Source organism: Leptodactylus fuscus, chromosome 11, assembly GCF_031893055.1.
Source record: "Leptodactylus fuscus isolate aLepFus1 chromosome 11, aLepFus1.hap2, whole genome shotgun sequence".
NCBI lineage: Eukaryota > Metazoa > Chordata > Amphibia > Anura > Leptodactylidae > Leptodactylus > Leptodactylus fuscus.
Window position 1 is genome coordinate 76865513 of NC_134275.1, and position 21700 is coordinate 76887212.

Below are 21700 nucleotides of genomic sequence, written 5' to 3' on the forward strand. Positions count from 1 at the left end.
ATCCAACTTCCCCATTTTGAGCAAACTAATGCGTTTGTAAATTTCCACATTTTATACATAAAAATTTTCACAGCCTGGAATCCCGAGGTTACCTAATAGCCAAAGAGAGCGCCCTTGTCTAACGTGCGGTTTCAGGCATGATTGTTGACCAAGGAGAGTTTTCTTTTCTGCTCAGTGTTGCCCCCTGTTGACTAAAGTAAATACATACAATGACAAGCAAAAGGGTAACAATGTTCTGAACTTGTGATTTTCATGGTCCATATCTCACCATCTGCTTCAGCTTGGAGACGACCATCCTTTCATAGACAATCCTCTTGGCTCTCTCATGCATACATTTGACTTCCAACTATTTAGCATATAATTAGTTATGCAGATCAAATTCCCTCTAACAATCCTGCAAACTTGTCTACTTCTGGTCTAAAAAGAAGTGGAATTTGCACAAACCCCAAAAGTCAGTTTTTCCAGGTAGCTTGGAAGTATCCAGGTCTGTGCTTGAGAGTTAAAAGCCCTGATTATTACAACAAAAAGTTATGTGTGCGAATAAAAGGGGGAAAAAGGAAGTGACAAAAGCGATTTTTGCCTAATTTCTGTGCTTATGAACAAAAATGTGTCCTCTCTGTTTCTGGATAGATCATTACGTATGATTGGTGGGGGTCCAGCACCGTGGAGGCCGCAGTCCTCATTGGTCACATGGAATAGCAGCAGCTCAGTCCCATTTGCAGCCCCCCGGTAGATGTTTTGTCATGTCCTTGTCACTGTGCTATACATAACTTGCAGATTCCCAGGTGGTTTTTCCTTTTAGGTGGGGCAAACATGATGTAAATGCCACGGGAAAAAAAGTAACCTTTTATAGCCATTAGTCTTGGAAATGTCAATTCTACTTACAAAAGCGCTGGCAGTTTCCCTGTAAGTGCAATTGAAGCAGAAAGCGCTGCAGCTAAACCTCGATGCATTGCTGCCACATTTTTTTCCGCTGCGCTTATTTTGCTGCAACGTGGGGCCTTAGCGTTAGTGGGGCATTCCACTGTGGTGCTCTGCGGAGAACTTGGTCCAACCAATGTTTGGCTGGGATAAGGGAGGAGACTCTGAACTTGGACTTCTATGGACACAAGAAACAAAGAGAGTCCATTGCAGGCTCTGGTGAGGGAAGTGATATTGGGAAGGTCTCTTTATAGCCTTACCTCACCATCAGTATTGCCAGACAGAGAAGACACAGAAGATATCTGCTGTCAGCCTACATAGAGGAGAGCAAGTGGCAATCTGGAGGAGAACTTGAGGCTTTCTAGAGTCTCACAGCCTGGATTTAGCAAACCTTGACATTAGTTTTGTGCACTCTGTCATTTGCATCTGCCCGGGGACCTGAACGACAAAGAGCTGGACCTGCTGTGTCAGCAGATACACACGGACACCGGTGGACACCATTGACTTTCAAAACTGAAACTGGCAAAGAGAAATGTCCTCCGTGCAGAACTTTCCTCTCCATTGATTTTGGCGGTTTCTGCAATGGAGTCTCCAATGCAGATGTGAACTCAGCCAGGTGGTCAGGGATCCCTAAAGCTTGCTCATATCTATGGGAAGAGGCAGCAGAATAGTTATTATATAGTGTAGTGTAACAAGGTGTGCTAGGGGCACTAAGACATAGTGCACAAGGGTCCCAACCCGTTTCATTGCATAGTAATAGACTTCACACTCCATAGTGCTGTGCAGAAATCCATTTATTAATCAAGCGATGAGAAGTATACAAATATCAGAGTTATATCCTCTATCCTATGGATGTAACATAAATATGCACTCGGGCATAACCCCTTTAATGGCTGTAGCTCCTTAGACCACCAGTCCCTGGCTCGTGCTTGTTTCTGATAATAGACTCGCCCTTCAATCTAGAACCTGATTAGGTCGGCATCACACGAGTGTCGGACTGAGCAGGGACCGCGGCGTCCGCCATCTTAGCCATGTATCTTAGGATTCCTTGTCTTACCCCAGAACTACTGTCATGTACTGGCTACAGTGTGGCCGGGAGACCTCGTGTCATAGATAGCCAGGCCACGACTTCTAGTCTGAACCTCATCGACTGAATATGCGCAGTGTGAATCCGGCCTAATAAGGGAAATGAATGGATTTAGTAAAGCAGACAACTCCTTTAAATGTTAAGACCATGACGCCCCTTTAATTATTTCACAGAACGTTTCCAGAAATAGCAGGAAAAAAACACAAAACAGGATTACACGCACAAAAGCAGAAAAATGGAAAAAAAATCAACTCAAATATATAAAAAATAATAAAATCCCATAAGAGTGAGAGTATTTGGGGCTACTCGCCTCTCTTAGGATTTACAATGTGTTTATTACTTATAGTTTCCCGACCATTTTCCTAACTTTCTATTATACCACGACGGATCTTGTTAGCGAGTCTGCGCTTGTTACATGTGCGGCTTTTGGTGAATCATGTCGGCGTCTAAGAACATCATTATAATCCACACCCCAGATGTTCCCAAAAAGCCTATCCTGACATGGTGAGACTGCAAAGCCAATAACTCCCAGAATGTCTTACTCAGGAGTTCAGGAATCTGAGATATGGGCCGCGGTACGGTGAGGTCGTCCGCTGCGCTACTGCTTTAGTTATCCCAGGATTATGGGGTCACAGTGGATTTATTAACCCTAATACATATTATAGGCAGAGAAATCCGATTCACAGTCACCACATTAACAGCGCCCCATATCTCAGCTCCCTAATTCTGAGACAAGACCCGTGGGGGTCACTGAGGTTATTCCTGAATGTTCAGGTTTTACCTTGAATCACATGAACTTCCTATTGATGTCACAACCTGCGTAAGATTCACGATGCAATTACATGTCATGATGAAACGTGTAAATGGTGGGGGCTAGAGAAGAAATTCCAATGGTGCCAGAATCAGAGGAGAAGGGGCTATTAACTGATGTAATGAGGAACAGATCCTATTTTTGTCTGTTTTTGTGGCTTGATCTTCTCTATTCAAATGATTGGGGATGTAGAGAACACGGACAGCGCACGGACAGCGCATGGACAGCGCACGGACAGCACACGGATGCCCCCTGGGGCTGATAACAGGGACACAGCGGGCAGATTAGGAGAAGTGCGATGGTTGTCTAGTAGGAGCAAAGCAGCTAAGAATGCGTCTTATCCTGGAAAGCTTCACATATCACATATAATACAAAATGATCACAAAGTTCAAGCTTTATACAAAAGAACCACACAAAAATACTGACGAAAATACACAGCTCGCCCCATTAGTCACACAAATATCTGGGCACGCACGTCTCTGCAGGCACATTAGTGCGACTTTCTGACCATAGTAAATGCCTTTTATCTGATCTGGTTTTATAATTTGTAGATTTCTTTCTTTATCTCATTGTGGGGTCAATAACAGCAAAGGCCCGGCTATAAGAAAGTCAGCAATGACCTATTGGCTTATAGGGGATGTGTTGTGAGCGTGCTCTGTGCCATGTACGGTGGTCTATGTGATAGGAGCGGCAGGAGCTGAGCTGTCCCCTTCATCAGGAGTTATCTCCCCCATCAGTGTAAAAACTGTTATTTTAGGTTTTCTATTAAATATAATAACATAAAAAGTAACAAGAAGGCGACACATAAGTTACGGCCATTTTAGAAACTTAAGTGCCTGCAGCTATTTGCTGAGCTCGTCTAAGGAGCTGTATTTATGTCCTTTTCTTCACCCCCTGAAGATTTGTGGGATCCAGCGACACATAATACAAACAGGAGCTAGAGACTATAACATAGTGCAATTAAAGGGATAGGGCAGGTTAGGGCCCCAAACCTACAGCAGATCAGACACTACAGATTGCAGATATCAGGATATAAGGTGGATATAGATGATTTTGTGATTGACTGAATGACCGTCACTGACAGTTTTGTTGGTTATTGTAGGGTGTAGTCCTCGGAGACAGATCTGTATCCCAACAATAAAATAACACAGAAATCAATAAGGGAAAAAAGGGGAAAGGAATACTCAGCCACCAGTAGCAATGTCCAATATTCCACGATATCCTTACACCACCTTCACTTTCCTGTATAAAAGGCCGTCGCACGGAACTGTCTCCCTCGGCTCGGAGCTGTATAGCATGCAAATCGTTTTTGACATAGCACCAGCGCAGCCACTTGGAAAGTAAAAAACTCCTCTTTATTGTGTCCACAATTGTGAAACTTCACACGCAGGTTACAAACATGGAAACTGCGCCAGACTGACGCGTTTCGGATAAAATAGCTTCCTTTCTAACACCCCTTAGTAGACGTCCAGAGTCAGCTTCACAGAGCGACAGAGTCAATCGGAAATATCCGTCTGACATGACTAATGTGTGGCCAGCTTAACACTGAATTCATGGGACATTTCTGCCACCATGTCAGCCATGTTTTTTTAGTTTTTTTTTTTTTTTATTACAGAACAATATTTTGTATTGCAATTTTTAAAACATATCAATAACTGCAGCAAAAAAATGATGGAAAACTGCAAGTAAAGTGTCACATGTGAATATAGCCTGAAGCCGGCCACACATAAGGATTATTAGTGGCCATTAGATCTCTGTGGTAGCCACTACTTATCTCTCAGGGACACAAAAGATCAGATAAGTTGGAATTTGCCCAAGAACATCATTTAGAGATCCGGTCCTCTGTCCGCCATCTTTCTTTATTCCGATTTATTCTATAAGAAACAAAAATGCGGTCAGTTTTTGATCTTGTCCCTTGTGAACCCCAACATTTGACCTCAGACTTGTCTGTACCCCAGCCGCTGCCCCTGAGGGGTTATGTAAGATTATCTGCACTTTCTATCCTCGGTGCTGTGATACAAACCACATTGATGCCACAACTCTGCCTCTGCTTTTGTTAATTCACATAGACAAATGTCTCCCCACCACACAGCTCGGGGACATTCCCCAGTACATAAGTCTACACACCTCCTTAGATTTAGGTTTTTTACCATGTCTACCTTTCCTTTACCTTCTGAATCTGCAGCTCCTCTGGATTTCCGAATAGCGACACAGCTGTAATAGACAAAAAGTCGTGATATCATTATGGGGTTATGATACTTATGTCCGGTGCTGTCATAGATCACATTATCATTCTCCATCTTCCCAAGGCAGGATAACCTGACCCCTCTCGCCATTATTCTCTCCTCCTCCTTGGGCTCCGCAGCACTGGGGAATGTTGGATCTTCCAGGACCTGATAACATTCCACCCCCTGAAGACAAAGACCCCGTATTCTGACACTCCAGACCTTACCCGTCAGTCCCACCCTCATGATACTGTTGCTTTCCCAAACTTCTTGGCCCTTTATTATTATTATTCTCTTTGCACACATACCTTTTCTGCGCAGATAGCTCAGAGTCCCATAAAGAAGCAGCGCAACCAGAAAGAGGTACATTATATCCTCAAGAGATGGTCCGGATACCCCTGTGCACAAACGGAGAGGACGAGCTACATCAGTCACTGGGTTTCTTTGATATACTGAACGGCCACTTTATTAGAGACCCCCATTGAGCATTGCCTTGGACCTCCATTTGGATTCACACTGAAACTGATCCATGGAAAACTTGTCATTGGCTTTTACGCTGCGCTCCAGGGTCTAATGCCCATACAAGAGAGCGGCAACCATCATGGAGCAGATGTCTCATATAAAGTGGCCATTCAGTATATATATATATATATCCTGTGATATTCACATATACAGACATAGAAGCAGAATTCTGACACAAAGCAAATGTCACCCACATTACTATATATTAGGTCATTACCTTACCTGCGACTTTGAGGGTCTGGGATATTAAGATTCCCTTTGCAGCACTAACATGGCTGACTCTGCAGAAGTAGCGGGCTCCGTGGAGCGAATCTGTGACGGCAATGCGCTGGTATGCGGCGAGACTGAAGGTGCCATCATGGTTGTGGGTGTGAGCAGACAAGGATTTCCCAGTCAGCAGGGTGGGATGTGATTCTCCAGGAAGCTGAACTAAGAAGTCTACAGAGATTTCCAAAGGGTGAAAGTGAGAAACGTCACAAGTGAGTGTCAGCTCTTCACCAGGCCGCGCGAAGAGAGGGGCCGGCAGCAGAGTCACCTGAGGTTTAGCTGAAAAAAAAACAATAAAAATAATTCAATTCTGGAGAAAGCCAACATAGTCAGTATTGTAGATGGCTACCACCAGAAACATGGCTGCAAGGCCAAACCATTCTAGGTAGGTAGGAAAGTATGTGCTCCTCACAATAATATTCTTTCTTCTGTCCACAATTGTGTTATGTTTGTTAGCAAATGTGAGACAGAAAACATGAAAATATTCACTGGAATATACAACTGCACAAAATGGTCCGTGCGCAAAGTATAACCTGTGTATAAAAGTGCCATCTAATTCAGTATCAGTCTAATGTCAGTCTGTCCTGGGGAAGATACACATTAATACGTTCCTATAATACTGCTCTATGGCCGCTCACCTGTGACCACCAGCTGGATTTCTTGCTGCGCCCTCAGGTAGGGCACATAGACGGTACATAACAAGGTGCCTTGGAGCGCTATTGCCACGTTTTCAATCAGAAGAGACGCGTCCCCTTCACTGTGTAAGGCCGAAAAGTTTAAGTGACAATTTTGGGCATGCTCCTCAATTTTGTCCTTCCATCCATCGTACGCATACAGGAGATTTCCATCACCCAGGGCACGATGGCGCCACTCGACAGAAAAGCGCTGCTGATGGCCCTTCCACATGCCACATGGTAAAGACAAGGGCTTACCCAGATGGGCGTGCTGGACGATAGAAGACGTATACACAGCTAGAGACCCTGAAAGCATAGAGAATGTTAGCTGAAGATATGGCGGATTATACAGGACACAGGTGGAGTATCAGGGGTGTAACTAGAGAGGGTGCATAGTGCCTTAGGGAGCCCAGAAAGAGTCCCATCCCAATATGAGACCAGTACAATAAACACTACATTATAGCGGGGGTCTGGTGCATTGGCGCTCAGCAGTATATTGTTACACCTTTGCTGCACTTCTATAACTTATTGTCTCTTCCATGTTGCACCCACACAATATGGTGGACCATCGCTCTCTACACACATTTCAATGGTGTAAGTGAACATTTCCAGATGAACCTGCTAAAATACTAGATGAGATAGATGAGACCTCTACACAATATACACTTACCTGACAAATGATCCTTTTTGTCTCCCAGGGGTCCAAGCACAAGACTCACTGCTCTCCCATCCAGACCATTGTGGGCCGCTAAGGTATACCATGTCTTGGCGAGAGCGAGCGGACTGATCTTCTCTTCAGTGAGGGAGCGTGCCCAGCTCACAGAGACTTCTTGGGGTAAGTGATGTGTTATCTCACAAGAAGTAAAGTCAGGAGAAAGTTTTCCAGATGGATCTAAATCCAAGGAACGAAAATCCAGATGAGGAGGAAAATTACGTTTATTGACCCTTCTCCTGTTTCTTATATACAGATACAGTTTTATGGTTCAGAATGTGCAAAATAATTTTCAAGAGATCTAGCAATTTACAGGTGGAAACATATTGGAGAATATCGTCTTACAGACCAAACATGAAGATGTGAAGCCCCTGCACCAATGTCTATACAAATGTGTCATAGGCCGGAAACAATGCACTGTGTGGTACAAGGTATGAGCCCCGCCAATGGTCCTGGCACACGCTGCACTGCTGGCGGAGACTGGTGCAATGATTTATGATGCCACAGTATTAATACAAGTGGGTGAGAAATAGTGCAAGGGAAAAGTGGAAAAAATTGAAACCAGTAACTTCATTGGTACGTAAGTGATCGAGCGATAAGACCCATCCCATCTATGGAGTACTAGTGCCGGTGTAGGGTAGGACCTTCACCCTCCCATTCTGAACAGGTTGGACTACGTATATTTAAGCACAATTTGTTACGTACACGACTGCCGGACATAACCAATAAGTTGGTCGCTGTCCATCACATCATTCAGAAAGAGGGATAACAGGGAACTGCTCTGAAGTCTGAAGGGGAAAAGTCATTACAGCTTAGAAACAAGCTATGGGGTGAGATCTGGTACATTGTCATAGAGCCAGGGAAGGACGGACAAAGTGTTAGTCCTCAGAGGGACCAAAGAGGCTGATAGAGAACTGCAGGATACACCAGGAGTGTGACGGAGAGGCCATAGTGACCTGCAAGTCTTCAAGGGATTGCAGAACTGTGCTCGGGTCCCTTAATAGGTGCAGGAACCTACCTGTGCTGGAATCACCACCCAGTGCCAGACCATCAGCTGCAATTACATTTTCGGCCATAGCCTGCATCATACTGACAGCAGATCAGACCCTGCCCCCGATACACTGGCAGGCTTATTTGTATATCCATAAAATGATGGTTATCTCTGCATTACTTCTTCAGTTCTATTCCTGGTATTGGTTCGGGATTTGTGGAGGACCTGATAGACCCTTATTAAAGCAGCTACCAACATCAGGACCAACCATTGGGTTCTGTTATATATAAGGTAGGATTCTGTGCAATGGAGAACCACTAAACATCTGTCCCCACTTTATGGGTCCGCTAAGCATTAGTGTCAGTAGTCTGAGACCATAAAGCGTCAGTGCCTCTGTGTGCAACCGATAAGCTTTGGATCTTCTGTGCAAGCTCTGAACAAAAAGCTGCTCATGTGCAATCCATTCCTAGTGTGGAAGCTGAACCAAAACTGTAATGTGGCCCAATTATTATTACTATCCCCCCCCCCACTTGTCTTTTTCAGGATTTCCATCGCCCTCTACCACGATTTTAAATTCACTCACCAAAAACATGGAAGAGTAAGGTCTCAGGATCAAGGGTGACTGGAGAATTCTGCACCAGTCCGGCTGCATCCATGAACTGTACGAGTACCCGTGTCTGCTGGATTGAGCGCGGTTTAGTTTCAGTTGCAGGTATGTCTTCCACCAGCCAACAGGCCAGGGACTGGGTAATGGAAGCAGTGGGCCCTGCCGTGACCCCGAGAGCTGCAAAACACAAGGCCGGTAAAGAGCACAACAACGAAGAGTATACAAAAACAGCACAAAAACATTCGACAACCATTGGTTATTGCTAACCCCTGAGCCACCGTGCAGGATACAGAAACCTCACTGCACATGGTGCCGACATAGAGAATATAGCATGAATACACATGTATGTACAACATGTTCAGAGGTCGCACTCTGTATAATGCAAAACTAGCCGAAATACTGAGACTAAAGAAATACGTAGGCCGCAACTCCATCTGACTATACACAATGCAAAGCAAAATGAAAGTAACTCAGATGGAAAGTCCCAAAAATCTGAGAGCACAAAATAACACGGTAATAGGGGGAGGGGCGGCCTCAAAGTACAAAGGTATATTATACATTATACACGGTGTGTATAAACAGTATATCTATACACAAACTATATATACTCTATATACTGTATACACATATATGTACATGTATATTTTTTGTCATGTAGGTGTGACAATTCTCTGATTAAGAAGATATAAACGAAGAACAGAATTGAAAGGGTTAACTGTAAAAGTAAGCGGTCTACAAAGACATTTGGGACATGGCGGGATAGGAGCAGCGCGTAAAATGATATCTGCAATGACAATACTCACTGCATACAACAAGTGTAACGCACAGCTTGTAAATTGTGGATGGCATCATGATGGCGGACGTCCTTTGTAGAGCTGCTGTGCTGGGGGTCTCTGCTCTGCACCGTTGCCCTCTGTGTGGTCACCCCGTGTCTCGCTCACCCCTCTCTCACAGTCTCTTGTGACTCTGCTCGGTTTTATATCTTCACTGTACTTTCACTTTCACTTTCCGGTAACTGCCTGTATATCTGGAGATAAAGAATCCTGGCCAAGCAGATTAACCCTCTAACTGCTGCAGCTTATGTTGCTGCTCTCTATTTGTCTTTTCAACATGCCGTGGGGGGGTCGGTATAAATAAATGTATATAAATAATGGGGTGCTGGGTCTTTTTTTTTTTCACTCCTCCTATAAACTTCTCATCCATTTTTGGGCTTTAAAGGGGATGTCCAGACAAAAAAGCACAACCCTATCAACGTTTAGATCAGCTGGAGGCATTGGAGAATTACAAAAATACATCATTGGCCTCATGTGATGGCCGAAGCCAAAGCAGACCCGAAGAGAGCCGGGAGTAGTCGCCAAAGCAGAAGAACTGGGAGAACCCCGGACATCGGGGACAGGCGAGGAGGCATCTTTTCTTTTTTCACTGCTTCCAGGACTTAATTACGAGTTAGAAGGATTCTCCATTTTTGCTTGGACAACCCCTTTAATAACTAACAGCGGACATTTTCGCAGAAATATGTTTCATCACATTCCCCTTTTAGGACTAATTTCGCAGACATATACAGACCTATAGAGAGACCACTGTACAGACAAGGCTCAGACCTATTCACACTATAACTATAACGCATCACTATATGTATGTGGACCCCAGAGTTCTTACAACTTTTTGTTCATTTTTATTCATGGAGATTAAAAGTTATTTTCTACTCAGTTTTTTTGGATGGTGTTTTGTCTATTGCTGGAAATCTTTTTTTCTTGGAGTGAAGATATTTTGTGCCCTGTGGAGTCCGGGGAGTATTGAGTATTTCCCAGCATCCTGACATAGGAGTCAGTTTACACTGAATACAGAGTATTGGTGAGCTGATTACATTTTTTCCTTTTTTTTTTTACACAGTATAATACCCCTTAGTGGCCCTATACAGTATTATATGCTCTCCAGTGCCCCCACAAAATATAACGCCCCTTCATGGCCCCACACAGTATAAAAGACTCCCCACAGCGCTCCCCTTAATATGCTCCACACAGTATAATATGCTCCCCAGAGCCTGCCCCACCACAGTATAATACCCCTTAGTGGCCCCACACAGTATAATATGCTCCCCAGAGCATGCCCCACCACAGGACAATGCTCCAAAGTAGGCCCCACACAGTATAATGTGCTGTTCACAGTCTCTATCCCAGTATAATGCTCCAGAGTGGCCCCACATAGTATAATATGCTCCAAAGAAGCCTCAAACATTATAATATGCTCCCCAGAGCCTGACCCACACAGTAAAATATGCTAACCACACTGCCCTTTCAGTATAAACCTCCACAGTGGCCCCACACAATATAATATGCTCCCCAGAGGCCCCCCCCCCAAGTATAATGCACAACAGCGGTCTCACACAATATAATATGCCTCTCAAAGTATAAAAGGCTCCCACAGCTGCCCCCCCCAATATAACACTCCACAGTGGCCCTACATAGTATAATATGCTCCCCACAGACCCTCCAGTATAATGCTCCACAGTGGCCCCACATAGTATAATATGCTCCCACCAGACCCTCCAGTATAATGCTCCACAGTGGCCCCACATAGTTTAATATGCCCCGCAGACCCTCCAATATAATGCTCCACAGTGGCCCCACATAGTATAATATGCTCCCCACAGACCCTCCAGTATAATGCCCACAGTGGCCCCACACATACTCCTCAGAGCCTCATCCCTCTTCTGGTGAACCCCTCATTTTGACGAATATTCGAGAGGTTAGCACGTTCGTTTCAGTGCTATTATTATTCTTTGGGGGGTCTCTTCAGACTCCAGAGAATAATGATTAGAGGCCCAGGGGAGGTGAGGGAAGATAACAGTTATACTCACCTCCTGGGCACCCTTGGGCTACTCTGTTGTCTCTTCTGGCTTCTTCTTCAGGTGTGTGGCTGATGTAAGGAGTTCTGTGATTGGACCTTAGTGGTCGCATGGGGTGCGCCAATGTTATGACACCAGACGTCCAGAGTGTGCGATGTCGGCTACAGGCCAGAGATGATCGGTGTGCAGTGATTGGTCTTGTGGTCGGTTCTGCTTGTGACGACTTGGCAATATTCTCAGTAATATTTCAGCCATGTTATTTAGAGGTCAGGTGAGTGTTCTCTTACCTGTTTATTAAGGCTATGTCCGACACTTGTGCCTCATACACCTGTGGTGGCAGATAGCATGAAAACGATGCGCAGACCTTTTTTTTTTTTTGCTCATTTTGTGTATTTTTGTGTGACCCAAGACCTTCTCCCTCCAATGTGGCCAAGAAGCCGAAATGTTCTGACCATGTTATGTTGGTTTGCAGAACGCTACGACCGTACAACGTCCCATTGCTGAAACCTTCATAGAATGTAGAATATCTCGGTAACATTTTATTGTTTTGTTTTTTATTCTTTGCTCAAAGCCAATGCATTGTGGGAGTTTACAAGACGCAGGACGCACGTTCTAAGGGCAACCAGGCTGATTTATTTCTATTGCTTTGGGTATGAATGGATAGAAATAAAAATTTGTCACATGATCGAAATTCAAATTGTGTTGTCCAAAAGCGGATTTCACTTCTAATATATATGTGGCTTCTAATTTCAGGACTCGCGAGCCAAAGATGACAAGAAAACACAAGGCAGTCTGCAGGTAAACGCACTTTATTCTACAAGCCAACAGTAATTAGTCACCTTAACGAGGGCGCTGACCCTCACTACAATAAATTATGGCATAGAAAAGACGGGAAGAGTGTATACATATAGCGCAGGCACACTCGGACATCTATGTATACACAGTAGTGTTGTGGAGCACCGCATAGTACTGTGGGACCAGTCTATATATACACTCCTCTATAGTCACACTCCGGTACATATATACTGTGCACATGAGAGGGGGGTGGGGTGGACGTGACATTTTATACACACACGCATGTGCGGATACAAACACAGATATGGCGTATCTGATCCCAGCACACGTCCCAGTCACCCAGCGTATACATAGGATTTCTGTGTACCGTATGTCAGGCTACTTACACTTATAAATAGTTCAGTGTCTCTAGGAGACACGGTATTATATACATACATATATGTGTGTGCATGAGAACCTATATACAGAGTCACACACATCTACTCACACCTACGGCTAGAACTCAGCATACTATAGTCATGTGTGTACGGTGGGTGGGGTATATACTGATATACACACAGGTTGGTATATATGTGACTGATGATGGATACGGGCTGGATGTAGTTGTACAAGTCGCTGTTCACTATAATCCTTCACAACCGTTGTGCACAATGTGATTTTTTTTTGGTCAAGAGCCAAAGTCAGCCTGAAAAAGGGAAAGGCAGAGGAAAGTTGGGTACATTCAATGGCTGACACTGATGATCACAGCGACAACTGTAACATGGGAATAAACCCTATAGATACAGAAGTGATATACTGAGGAGCCATCAGCGTACACATATATACCAGCCACATAATATTGCTAGGCCATGTCTTTAGGAACAAGTGCATGCCCAGGAGATGTGGAGACGCTCTGGTGTCATATCAGGAAAACCGTATCAATGAGAGGAACACGAGAAGCTTTACTGAGAGTCCAAAGTGCACAGAACGGAGGCCCCAAATGTCACTCGACGGCTGCTGCAAAACTACAACCCCTAGTATCCGCCATTAGCCACCGCAGATACAGATGACTGGTTTATGGAGGCAACTCTAAGTACGATGTGTCCTGAAGAAGACAGTAACCCAGCACGTCACAAGAACTCCGAGGACTTTAACTAAAAATGGTCATGAAAAGGCCGGGGAGTGATGATCAGAGCCAATACAATGAGGACTCCCGACTGAGGCCTAAAATCCTACTAATCCTATCCTACTAATATTTATAAATGTGAACGTTTCTGTGTTTGGATGTTTGTTCCTCAATCACGAAAAAATGGCTGAACGGATTTGCATGAAATTTGCCACATACATAGATAGGAACCCCGATGAAAACATAGGCTACTATTTATCCCGGTAAATGACGTCACTACACGACCACAGTGAAGGAATTTAGGTTCACACAACACTAAAGGACCTGTGATGACATCATCACAGGTCCTTGAGCCATTCTCAGATAGGATCATGCTAGGCAGTGGCCGGAGCTACATGCAGTTTTGTGGGCGGAGCTATATAGGATGAAGCTGGACAGTGTGAAAGCTGAAAGAAAATGGAGTCTCATGGAAGATCAGGAGACTACAAAACATGCAGGCTGTGTGTGGGCAAGAGGAGTATATCGGGTGTAGAGTTTCAGTGAGTAAGATGGGGAATGTGTTGTTCTGCCTCTGACGGGGGAGGGGGGAGAACTTTGCCACATCCATTCAGCCCTTTGTAACACAGAAGCTGCTCAGACAGTCACATAACCAAACCCCTGTAATCACAATTGCCCAATGTAGCAGAGTTTAGGCAGCGCTGTAGCATACCTCTGTAGGCTCTCCATATGCAAACATCTACATACAGCTGGGTATCCTACGCATATACAGCGATGTAGCAGAGCTGAGACGCGGGAGCAGACTGATCGAACTGTGGCACATTTCAGCAACATCCGTTCAGCCCTTTATCACACAGAAGCTGCTCAGACACTGACATAAGAACACCCCTATAATCCAAATGGCCAGATGTAGCAGAGCTTAGACAGCGCTGTAGCACAGCTGAGTACGCTCTCCATATGCAGAGATGTACATACAACTGAGTATACTGCGCATATGCTGCGATGTAGCAGAGCCGAGACGCAGGAGCAGGTGGATCATCCACAACAGCAATTGGTTAAATATAAGCGGCTCAGCGCCAACACCAACCCACAGACGAAGTCGCGGGCAGACGCTAGTCGTCTATAAAGAGGTGAGGTGCCATTTATCCAGTGGTATCTGCTCTATTACAGCATAGCTATGATACCTGAAGCGCCGCAAAATTTCCTTTAAATGAAGCAGAACTGCAATCCCTGACACAATCCATAGACACATGTGGCGCTATTACTTGGCAGCAGCCATGATTTTCGGCTTCTTCCTATGCAGAGAGATGTGACGTCACGGTTACAGACTACAAACATACTCTGTGTGTGGTCTGATCCTGCGATCATGTGACACTGCGCTCCCCGCTACCACCCCCGATAGCCGACCACATATAGCCCCAGAGAATAACATATTCTGCACCAGTTTTACCATATTGTGATATCTTTCTGGTTCAAAAATTACCTCTAGTTTTAAGCAAATTTTTTCAACTCCTTGTCAAGGAAGTGGGTCTTAGATGAGTGTGGCTTGGTAAGATGGCTGAGTTGGGCACCCCCTTCCCCATTACTTCCAATGGGTGGCCAGAGATAGCCAAGTGCTGTACAATGGAGTGCAATGGAGTGGGAATTTGGAATGGGAGACAAAATCCCCGTTTTCCTCATTGCCGAACTTCTCAGCACTTGACCCCACCAATCTGCAAGTCATCGCCTATATCTTTAAAATGGGAATACTCCTTTAATCTTATGATGTCCCATAGGGTGTACTTGTAGTCTGTAAGCATGGAGACCAATAGCTCTGCATAGGAGCTGCATGCACAAAACATTGAGGGCAGATTGTGTGATCAGACATCATCATCTATTATTTTATACACTTTGGAGCAATAAAACTAAATGTTTTTCCGAGGTTCGGACCTCCTAAGATCGGGATTACTGAAATGGACACCAGTAGCAGACAGACCACCCCCATACAGGACAACCTGTAACTATGCGCATATAACATAGGAACAATGTATACCTAAGAGTATACACAATATATCAGGCGAGTATACATATTAGTATTGTCTACCATTCTAGAACCAGCACGTCGCTTTATTGCACAAATAGATGTCTAGAGAAATATAGTAAGTGGCGGCGATGGGGATCCCCAATTTCTCTATCTGTAGATCCATCTGCTTTGTTAATTCATATAAAAAAGAGCAACAGTTCGGCTCAGATACATTTAGACAATGTACAAGCTTCTCCTGATCTCAAGACGTTACAGGAATTCATTCAGAAACACCCGCTCGATGCACCAAATTCGCGCTACCCATTTTAAAACAATGGAATACACCAGAGTCCACGAGGAGGAGGAACTGGCGCCATCACTAACCAGTGCATTGTAATGGTTGCCTCCATTATAGGTGACTTGTGCACCTTATAGTAGACCGGACACCTGGACACGGAGGCCATATTGGAGCTTCTATTTCTATTCCTAGAAGATGAAGTCTCTGAATGTTATAGAAGAACCATCAATGGACTTGGGCCCTAACACATGAATGGTCCACATTGTAGGGTACTATGGTCTAGTTCCTGAGGTTGTTGAGGCGTGGGTCAGCCTAATGAACCGCAGTCTGAACATGGATGTAAATTGGAGTTCAGACACAAGATCAGACATTGCACCTGCCTCTTAGTAATTCAATAGACTTATCAATGAGCCCACAAGATGGTCCTCTCCAATGTGTCCAGGTAAAGGGTCAGTGAGAACCAAATACTGTAGTGTACCTTATCCGTATAGCCAACATCTCATACTCTAGAAGATGCCGGACATGGGATTTCATCCATTAACCCCTTCCTTTGTCTATATCCGCTCACATAATGGGACGTATATAAGAGCACATAGACGGTGTCACTGGCAATATTTAGCATCGTGGTGACTGTAGGTGTAAATTTAACCCTTGCTCCCCATGATATGGCCGAGCAGGTTCCTCTCCTGGTCACTACATGTCACGGTCCCGGTCGCTTTCTCTAGTGCTCACTTTTCTATAAATCCCTCTGTGGATAATATGCAGATGGAAAAGACGGATGGGAGAGTCGGACTCATTTTGCTTAAAAACTAAAAATACTGTACAAGCGTCAGGATTCCTTCACAACGTACGGCATGTACCCCACCCCTCCCTAGTAAGGGAGAACGGCTGTCAGGCCGATGCCTATTGTCAGGTAAATACAAGGTAGGTGATGCAGTGTCTATTGTCATGTAGTAAAATACTGAAAGACAGAACATTCACCATGTGCATCAGTTCTTGGCGGTGCAAGGTGGCTCTTTAAGGGTTAAAGTCTTTCTTTAGTGGGGGCAGCTTGTGCTTGAGTGGGGAGGAGGGTCTGAAGGAGAAGGAGATGCATCTGAAGGTGCAGGAAGAATATATTGCTGTTTCCATTATGAAGGGTTTGATAAGACTTCTCTGGTTACACTCAAATCTGTCCTGAAGAAGAACTTATTAGGGTTCCATAATGGCGCCTCTTCCATTGACTCTTGGGTAACTTTTTCGAAGGCTCAGAGGATTTTCCATCCTTGATCTCCGATGCCATTTCCTATACGGAGGTCTCCATTATTACTTGCCCTTCAGATGAATAGTTTTTACCTTATTGCACCACTCTACCTCCACTCTCTGCCCCGCACCAATGTTACACAGATGGGGTCTCACTAATTCCTTGCCCTGCTCCTCCCCCACCCCCCGCCCCAGCCCTATGCCGCCTCTCACAGTGACCACGATGTCTCATAAAACTGTCCCTCCACATAAACTTCTTGGCACATACTTCACACTCATAAGGCTTGACTCCGGTGTGCGTCTTCATATGTTCGGTGAGGTGGTGCTTCATCTTGAACTTTTTCCCACAGACTGGGCAGTCGAAGGGCCGTAGGTTGAGGTGCATATTGACATGGCGATCGCGCATACTCTTATGGGAGAATGCTTTTCCGCAATGGCATAGGAATATTTTGCCACCTTCTCCTTGACTGGCCCCTGTCCCACCTTGCCCAGCTGCACCATGTCCTGAAGGCAGCACCAGCAGCTGATTTCCTTGCATATCCAGAGGCAGCAGAGGAGGTCCCTGTGGGTACCCAGGACCATTTGCAGATGCTTCTTCATAGGGCATTCCATCTGAGGGCTCGCAGAAGTTCACCTGTTCCTCAGGAGCATTGAGAGTGCGGACATCACTGATGCTCAGTTGTTCCTCTTCTTCATCTTCCTCAAGCTCTTCTTCGTCTTCTTCTTCCTCACCTTCACATGTCAGCAACAGACCCTGGTGAGGCCGTTCCTTTTTGACATACACCCAGTGTCTCTGAGGAACAATGCTGGGCCTTCGGTAACTGGAGCAACTAGCAACAGAGGCTTCTTCTCCAGATGGTTCTTCTTCTATTCCGACTTCTTCTGCTGTTGCTTCACTTGTGACGTCGCTCCTTCTTCTGCTCCTCTCTGGACAAGGTTCTGGCGGTGCCTCACGTGGACTAAAGTAGTTGCTGCTGCTCGGGGACTGGTTCTCGCTCGCTCTGCCGGAGTGCGGTCTCTGCGGGGTAGGACCACGGCTGCTCCCTGCCCCCTCTATACTCCCAGCGCTGCTGCTGGCACGAGACTCCTTCAGGAGTTCAGAACACTTGTCCACGACGTGCCACATCTGAAGCACACTGCCCACTGTCAGGTAATTGACAATCTCATCTGCCAGCATAGTTAAGCGCCCCGTGTAGGCAGCACATAAAACGGCTTCGAATGCTCCGGGGTCGACAACGCCCGGCAAAGCCACACAGCTCATGCCTTTCAGCAGCACCTGATCATGGAAGTACGGGGAGGAGGCGGCAAGTACGGCGCGGTGAGCGCGGAACACACGGCCTTGTGCATGAATAGACACGTCGCACAGCTTCCCTTCTACTCGCTGCTGGTTGAGACTTTCTAGAAGAGAGCTGGCCACATCTGGGAAGTCCACATGGATGAGAGGACCAGTGGTGTCCATGATAGTGCAGGAAGAGGGGAGGGCACCTGACAAAAGAGAAAAAGATTACTAAGACAACACATAAAGCTACAGAGAGAACATTGCAATGAAACAGTATACTGATAATATGAAGTAGGACCAGGCTGCACAATACACTGCACAGGCTGCACAATACACTGCACAGGCTGCACAATACACTGCACAATACACTGCACAGGCCGCACAATACACTGCACAATACACTGCACAGGCTGCACAATACACTGCACAGGCTGCACAATACACTGCACAGGCCGCACAATACACTGCACAATACACTGCACAGGCCGCACAATACACTGCACAATACAGTGCACAGCCTGCACAATACACTGCACAGGCAGCACAATACACTGCACAATACACTGCACAGGCTGCACAATACACTGCACAATACACTGCACAGGCCGCACAATACACTGCACAGGCCGCACAATACACTGCACAATACACTGCACAGCCTGCACAATACACTGCACAATACACTGCACAGGCTGCACAATACACTGCACAGGCCGCACAATACACTGCACAATACACTGCACAGGCCGCACAATACACTGCACAGGCCGCACAATACACTGCACAGGCTGCACAATACACTGCACAATACACTGCACAGGCCGCACAATACACTGCACAATACACTGCACAGGCCGCACAATACACTGCACAGGCTGCACAATATACTGAACAGGCTGCACAATATACTGCACAGGCTGCACAATACACTGCAAAATATACTGCACAGGCTGGATACCTTAACGGTATGTTCACATGGAGGAATCTGTAGAGGAATTTGAGGTGGTTCATCCTCTCCACAAAACTGGCCCTTTGGAACCCGCAGCAGAAAGGTGAGGCTGATTTTGGGATTTCTGGTATGGATTTGCATGTAAGATAACCTCATATATAATGGGCTAACCAAGTGTGAGGCTATGTGCCAAAATCTCCGTAGTGATCCTGCCAGTAGTCTGAAAAAAGCCGTGCCCCTCGCTGCTCCCCAATAACAACTCAGGGTGTGAATGTGGACTGTCACACAGGTGCCTCTACCTCCACGAAAGAACAACTTATCTTTGCAGGCATGGAGAGGAATAAAACCAAATTTACACAGCAAATCCATAGTGAAATCCACAATACCAATCTGCAAAGCGTACGGTGTGGTCTCGCTGTGAAAACCAGCTATAGTCACCCTTCTCTGCCGCTCCCCTTCCTACGCTCTCCCGCCATATTGTGCTGTTAATGGTGGCTAGTCTATAACAATAGGATTGCTGGGAGATTTCTTCCTCCCTATTGGATAGACTCCGCACCAGATCTGTGCTCATTCAGAAGCAGAAAATGTGCGGTGGGCGCAAAAATGTCCATTATGGGTCGATTTCCACGTGGAGCTGAGAAGTGCAGGAGCAGCCCCTGACGGCCCATTAGTTATACCTGCCAGCCGCGGGCTTGTGTCCTGGAGTACAGCACTGTAAAGGTTTTCTGATGAGGCCATGTCCTGTATGGGAAGAGCCATTCCCTTTATGTGACGTGGGTTCAAAATGGGGCCACCTATAGGTCCCATTATACATATGCAATGGCTGTCAGCCTGCTGCCTGTGGGAACATCCCGTTTGGGCTTTGAGATTTGATTACTCTTCCAGGAGGTTAACCCTTTTTACAGGAGCCTCCGAGACGTCCCAGGAAAGTTGGTAAGTTTCCTGTAATTGTAAAGCAATGATCTTATTGATTGCTATGAGAAACTGCTCCACTTTTTTGATAACTCTTCCACCTGTGCATGTAAAAACAGACAAGAGCAAAAACAAATGACCAAACCCGGGGTGTCGCAAGTGCCCCTGGTGCCTGAGGAGGGTGAAGGAGGTGCAGAATGTGTAAAACTCTGAAATGTGTCAAGGGCCGCCCTACTGTATACACTCCCTGAAGCCTAAGATCTATAGGGAAGTCAGCCATGTAGGTTTCACAACAGCTGGAGGGCTGCAGGTTACACGCCATTATTTTATAAGGACCAGCCTGTGAGGTCAATGTCCGCTGAGAGTTGTAGTTGTGCAACAGTTGTCATTTGGTAACAGGTTGCAAAACAGAACATGTAGAAAAAGTAACAAAACCTGTCGAGTTCTTCGTCTGTGGCGGACTACAAGTTCCATGCAATACCCCACATCAATTCTGTCACACCCTACAGCTCTGGAGGACGTGATCTGCCCCAGTAATACATTCATCTTTCCCAGATCCCCTTTGCACCAGTACATTGGTATAGATGGGAATATTCCAGGCACCTCTTGGCCTCATGGGTCTTTTTATGGCAAAGATTTGCCCCTTCCGTCTTTCTGTACCCTGCTCGCCTCTTTACTAGAGCGGGTGGAGCAATGTGGAGACAATGGAGACACCTCAATGACGAATTTACTATAACTCACAGAAGAAAACTGTCGTAAATTCTAGCTAAGGTCTGCGCCACTTCATGACTTGTGCAGATCTCCCGAGTGCACCTGAATTATTAAGAAGGCGGATTCTGGCGCACCTCACACACGTCCAGGACTTCATTATTACTAAACACTTTCTAGTCTTCAGTAGTTGATCCCTTTTTAAAGGCTGACTAATAATGATTGCAGATTACAACGTTTCACAGCTCTCGGCTCCTTTCTCAAGTAAATTTCGCTGGCCAACGCGGTATGAGAGCAAACGTTTTCCTTATATTAATTATAACTTGTATACAAAAGGCTAATCGTAATATATCCCCCTTGTGTTCATTCTTGAAGATCTCTGCCAGACAACATGGAGGGGTGTAGGGCTGCTCGGGGGTTCCTCGCTCAGGTCCTCCACCTCCATGTGCCCTAAGGGACGTCCATTTGGGTTAAGCCATTTATGTAAAACTAACCCATTTCCGCCTTCCGTTGCAATGAATCCTGATTTTTCTGAACTTCCACTAACGCGATCTGTGCGGCGCGGGATAAAACCGCATCATGGGCCACAAGATGCACGGTAAGCCTTCGCCTTAAGGTGACACATAGAGAATACGTTGTGTAGTTAGCGGGGCAGCTATAGAGCTATCAGCCATGTGTATAGGATGATGAGATATATATATACAGTGTGTGCAGCTATAGAGCTATCAGCCATGTGAATAGGATGGTA

The 21700-nt window shown here is 45.6% G+C and overlaps 2 protein-coding genes across 2 annotated transcripts in view; both read right to left on the reverse strand.

Moving 5' to 3' along the window:
- Window positions 1–2139: 2139 nt before the first annotated feature.
- Window positions 2140–9776, reverse strand: TAPBP (TAP binding protein). The gene is made up of 8 exons (XM_075259120.1): window positions 9621–9776; window positions 8794–8994; window positions 7178–7399; window positions 6472–6813; window positions 5789–6112; window positions 5353–5442; window positions 4990–5033; window positions 2140–4693 (listed from the first exon to the last, which is right to left on the reverse strand). The coding sequence occupies exons 1-8, from the start codon at window positions 9667–9669 to the stop codon at window positions 4679–4681; spliced, it is 1287 nt and encodes a 428-aa protein (XP_075115221.1). The 5' UTR covers window positions 9670–9776; the 3' UTR covers window positions 2140–4678.
- A 5765-nt stretch (window positions 9777–15541) lies between these two features.
- ZBTB22 (zinc finger and BTB domain containing 22) overlaps window positions 15542–21700 on the reverse strand; it is a 9246-nt gene continuing 3087 nt past the window's right edge. The window contains exon 2 of the mRNA XM_075261054.1: window positions 15542–18589. Coding sequence (XP_075117155.1) covers window positions 17241–18563 — 1323 coding nt within the window. The 5' untranslated portion in view covers window positions 18564–18589 and the 3' untranslated portion in view covers window positions 15542–17240. The remainder of the gene's footprint in view (window positions 18590–21700) is intronic.